We start from the raw sequence: 4,904 nt of genomic DNA on the forward strand, positions 1-4,904 counted from the left end.
GACCTTGAGCTTGACCTTCAAGGTTATTTGAAGGTCAAAGTGTTTTTTCTAAATGAGAACTCCTATTTTTGATTGTATATTCTTATAGCTGACCTCGAGAGCTTTCCAAAACACTATAATAAAATATTTTTCCCTCAAGCATTTATCGAGTTATGAGGCTTCAAATCATTTCTTAATTTTACATAAACCGTAAAATATCTTGTAAAATATTCACTTTTCGATTATTTTACCTTAATACTTTTATGTACAAAATAATGAGAGAAATCAATTGGTCTAAAAAAAAACACATAATTGTTCCGAAGAAAAAATATGTAATTTGCAATTAACAATTACATATTTTTTCTTAAAAACAACTGTATGTTTTCTTTACACCAATTGATTCCACCCATTTAGAAAAACCATTTAGACCATTTAGAAAAAACACTTTGACCTTCAAATAACCTTGAAGGTCAAGCTCAAGGTCAAACTCAAGGTCACGAGATAAAAGCTCGGAGTAAGCCCTACAACTTTTGTCCGAAAAGTTTCTTTGTCCGACCCTTACTTTTCGAGTTATTCCCCCGTACCGGGACTTTTTGAACACCCTGTATAAGCGTGTCGTCTGCAAACATCTTAATATTACACCCTTCCGGACAGGCTTTGATTATATCATTTATATATATTATAAATAGTAAAGGTCCAAGTACCGAACCTTGTGGCACTCCGTACTCTCTTGTCAATATTTCAGACCACACTTGATTGACTCGCACTTGCTGTTTCCTATTATTTAAATATGATTTGAACCATTCCAAAGCCATTCCTTTAATTCCATAATAATACATTTTTTCTAATAATCTTTCTCTATCTATTGTTTCAAACGCTCTCTTAAGGTCCATAAAAATTACTCCTACCATTTTTCTATCACTTACTATCAATTTCCATTCATCAATGACGGTTTGGATCGCTGTTTCGCACGAATAGTATTTTTTAAACCCCGACTGATGTTCTGTTATAATATCGTTAGTTTCCAAGTACATTTCAAGTTGTTCTTTAACTACTAATTCTAACACTTTCTCAAATATTGGTAACATATTAATAGGCCTATAATCACTCGCTTTTTCCGCTTTATCTATCTTTGGGATTGGTATTATCGTCGAGGTTTTCTATCCTTTCGGACACAAACCTTCTCTTAAAGAATTATTTATTATTTATTCGCAACTTCCTCTTTTATTACCGAAAAAACTGCCTTCAATATATCGCTGGTTATCCCTTCTTCCGTACCTTTCTTTTTTGGCAATCCCATAACAACTTTTTCTAGCTGTTCTAGTTTAACAGTCTCAAAGTTTTCTATAATTCTTTTGTTTTTGATAATATAAATAATTATTGATAATATAATATTTTCTTATTTATATTATAATTCTTTTGTTTTTGATAATATAAATAATAATTGATAATATAAATATTTTCTTATTTACATTCATCTAATGATCAATTATATCATCACCGGATTTATCGATCTTCATAGAGTTTACTATGTTATTAATACTTTGTATATAATATAAATTAAATTTATCGGCTATATTGCATTCTTCGGTGTCGCCTAAGATTTCAAAATCTATATTTCCTACTTCTTTTATACCTACTGGTTCACCCCTAATTATTTCCTTCAATGTTTTGCACATAGATGTAGGGTTTTCTCTATTAAGATCTATCATATTTTCATAGTAATCTTTCTTCTTCTCCCTGATTAATTTTATTACTTTATTTCTTTCAATTTTATACTGCAACCAATTTTGTTCAATATCATCATACAGTGCTCTTCTATAAGCCTTATCTCTTCTATCCGCAGCCTCTCTTATGTCATCTGAAAACCACTTTTTCCCTTCCCATACTTTCGGAATTCTATATTTTTTCTTCGGTGCCATTACATCTAACGCATCCACTATACTATCGATAAGTTGTTTCGCTCTCTCACTGACATCCATACATTCACATTGACATCCCTGACTTTTCTGTAGTTTATTTTTCACTAATATAGCAAATTCATTTACATCAAACTGTTTATAATTTTTAGCAATAAATTTTCTATATTTACTTTCAATTTTGCTAACATTCATCTCAACTTTCAGCCACGCGTGATCCGTTATTTTAGGTTCATGAATTACTTGTACTATTTTATCATTATTAGCGAAGATTAAATCTATAATTGTCTGACTGTCTTTCGTAATTCTCGTCGGTTCGTTAACATACTGTTTCATACCCAAGCTTAACATTGTTGCTTGCAATTTCTTCGCATAAAACGAATCCATCATAAGATCTATATTAAAATCTCTTATAACTATGCATTCTCCCTTCACTACCAACTCCTCCACTATTTCCTCAAAGAATTTCATGAAATCCCCGTGCGATGCACTCGGTGAGTGATATATTACCATTATCACTCCTTTATATACTTTATCTTTCACTTCTATCGCAGCACACCAACAATTCAATTCTAATTTTTTTACTAATACTATCTCGTATTTAATTTCGCTTCTTACATATAGAACAACTCTTCCCGTATTTCTATTCTCAGCATTACATCTAACTATACTATAACCCGGGACTTCACTGTCTTCGATATCATCAATCAGTCTGGTTTCCGATAATGCTAAGAACATAGGATTTGTTTTCGTCATAATCTGATGTTGTATCTCATCTTTGTGTGCCATTAAGTTTTGCGCATTTGTATATAGTATTAGCTCCGCTTCTTCCTGTGGTTGCTATTTAGCGTCCTCCCAGCCTGTTCTCCTCTTCTCCTCCTGTAGCGCCCTCTTAAAAGTCGGACACTCCGGACTAAGAGCGTCATGGTCGTCATTTATCTTCAGATTGTATGTTCGATTTTTGAACACACAATTCACACATTTCTTCTTTGTCGCTGTACAATCACGCGAGTTATGACTTCCTGCGCATATATGGCATGTTTCCTCTCGCGTACAGTTTTTTGCGATATGATAATATCCCCAGCATTTAAAGCATCTTTTAACGCTGATATGATCAAATACAGGACATTTCTTCCATCCTACATTTAATTTTGTTTTCTTCAATATCAGCCCGTGCGTCTCTTCATCTGCTTCCATTATTATTGATCCTTCTTCATTTCCTTTTCTTTCAGATTGCCTATTTCTCTTTTCTTTGACTATTCTCTTCACAATTCGCATATTTACTGTATCTATTTTATTCTGTATCTTTATCGTACTTATAAGTTTACTATCATCTAAGTTCATCTCTTCTAAACCTATGTTAATAATTTTTATCTTTGGTTTCGATTGAGGCGACTCCATCACTTTGTAATTTTTTCCCAGCTTAGCTTGGACTGTCTCTTTCAGTTTTTTCACCTCCTCTCCAGCTTCACAACCCACAATCACTGTTCCCTTGCTTCCTTTTCTTAGTTTCGTTATTCCCATAGCCATATTCTTAATGTCCACCTTCTTTTTTATTAACTTTTTAGTGGTTTCACTCTCTTGTTGCATTTTCGGCTTAACAATTATGACATTTTCTTTTTTCTTCTCTTTAACCGCTTCACTATAGCTTCTTAGCGATCCTTTCTTTGCTCCACATGCTACTCCCTGTATCACCTTCCTCAGGTTTTCCAGTTCTTGTTTAACATTTCCTAATTCTTTTTGCACTACTTCTTGAATCATTAGTTTAATTTCATTTTTACAAGTTGTTACATTTTTTATTTCTTTTACAGTCTTTATGATCCAGTCTACTTTTACATCAATGGCTAATCCTTTACTTCCATTGCTCGGTGTTATGAACGAACCTGCAGATCCTACAGATCCTGTAGATGATGTCCTATCTCTTCCTGACGTTGTCAGCGTTTTCTTCATGTTTGTATCTTTCTCACTCTCAACCTGAAACTCTTCGAATGGGCCTTTACACGGCACGTATTCTTGGTTCCCGTCGAGAATTTTGTGCTTACTAATACATCCCGGATGGTAGAAAAGCTTTGAGCAAGTTTTACATTTATGTAACTACTTTGCTCTTTATTGCCTTCCTACATGCCGAGCATCGATACTCTGCATATTCATCGTCCATGCCGATAATTGCCGGTCGAATCCGTTAATATCAGCCTAATGCGATCAGTCACCTGTGATCCACTTTCACACGTCAGCACTATTGTGTCCACGTATAATGTCTCCCTGTCTTTCGAGACTTCGATGTCCCGAACAATAAATTCACTACTCACCTTGACATATCGCCATATCCCGGCTAGATAACTTTCATAGCTATCTCCGGTCTATAGCTGCGTAATTTAAACAACTTGTTTTACGTCTTGTCTCACTATTTACCGGTGAAAACTTAGTATTTCGACGGTGTGACACACGTCTTCTCAGAAAGGCAGAGAGTGAGATAGATAGAGAGAGAGAGAGAGAGAGAGAGAGAGAGAGAGAGAGAGAGAGAGAGAGAGAGAGAGAGAGAGAGAGAGAGAGAGAGAGAGAGACAGACAGACAGACAGACAGACAGCAGACAGAGAGAGAATGTATGTGTTCGCATGTGTGTCTGTATGTGTATAGCGACCAGCTGATCGCAGCAGGCGTCCCGCGTAACCGCCCGCGTCTGACGGTAAATCGCGTCTCCCTTGCCTACCTCTTGTATCCGACTCGTCATACGTTAACTACTTTCTTTAATAATTCGAAAACTAAGCTTCGGACGAAATTTTGCAAAAGAAAAAATCGTCTTAGAATTGACTCAACAATGTGTCATTTCACGGACACAGGGGTTATTTTGAATCATTCTGTATATGTATATGTATACCGATATTTTTCATTGATAAAATGATGAAATTATTTGGTACGCGTCCAATATAAGTTTCAATTGATAGATATAAGAATTTTCTAAAAATTTTATATATATTAGGAGTACAACTAACAAGTTCCCGCCCC

At 34.8% G+C, this 4,904-nt stretch overlaps 1 protein-coding gene across 1 annotated transcript; it reads right to left on the reverse strand.

The window, feature by feature from the left end:
- Positions 1–2,738: 2,738 nt before the first annotated feature.
- On the reverse strand, positions 2,739–3,659 carry LOC112638246. The gene has a single exon (XM_025409619.1). It carries the CDS (start codon positions 3,657–3,659, stop codon positions 2,739–2,741), a length of 921 nt encoding a protein of 306 aa, XP_025265404.1.
- Positions 3,660–4,904: the final 1,245 nt, after the last annotated feature.

The sequence above is a fragment of the Camponotus floridanus genome, unplaced genomic scaffold, assembly GCF_003227725.1.
Source record: "Camponotus floridanus strain SB8 unplaced genomic scaffold, Cflo_v7.5 scaffold271, whole genome shotgun sequence".
In the NCBI taxonomy this organism is placed as follows: Eukaryota; Metazoa; Arthropoda; class Insecta; order Hymenoptera; family Formicidae; genus Camponotus; species Camponotus floridanus.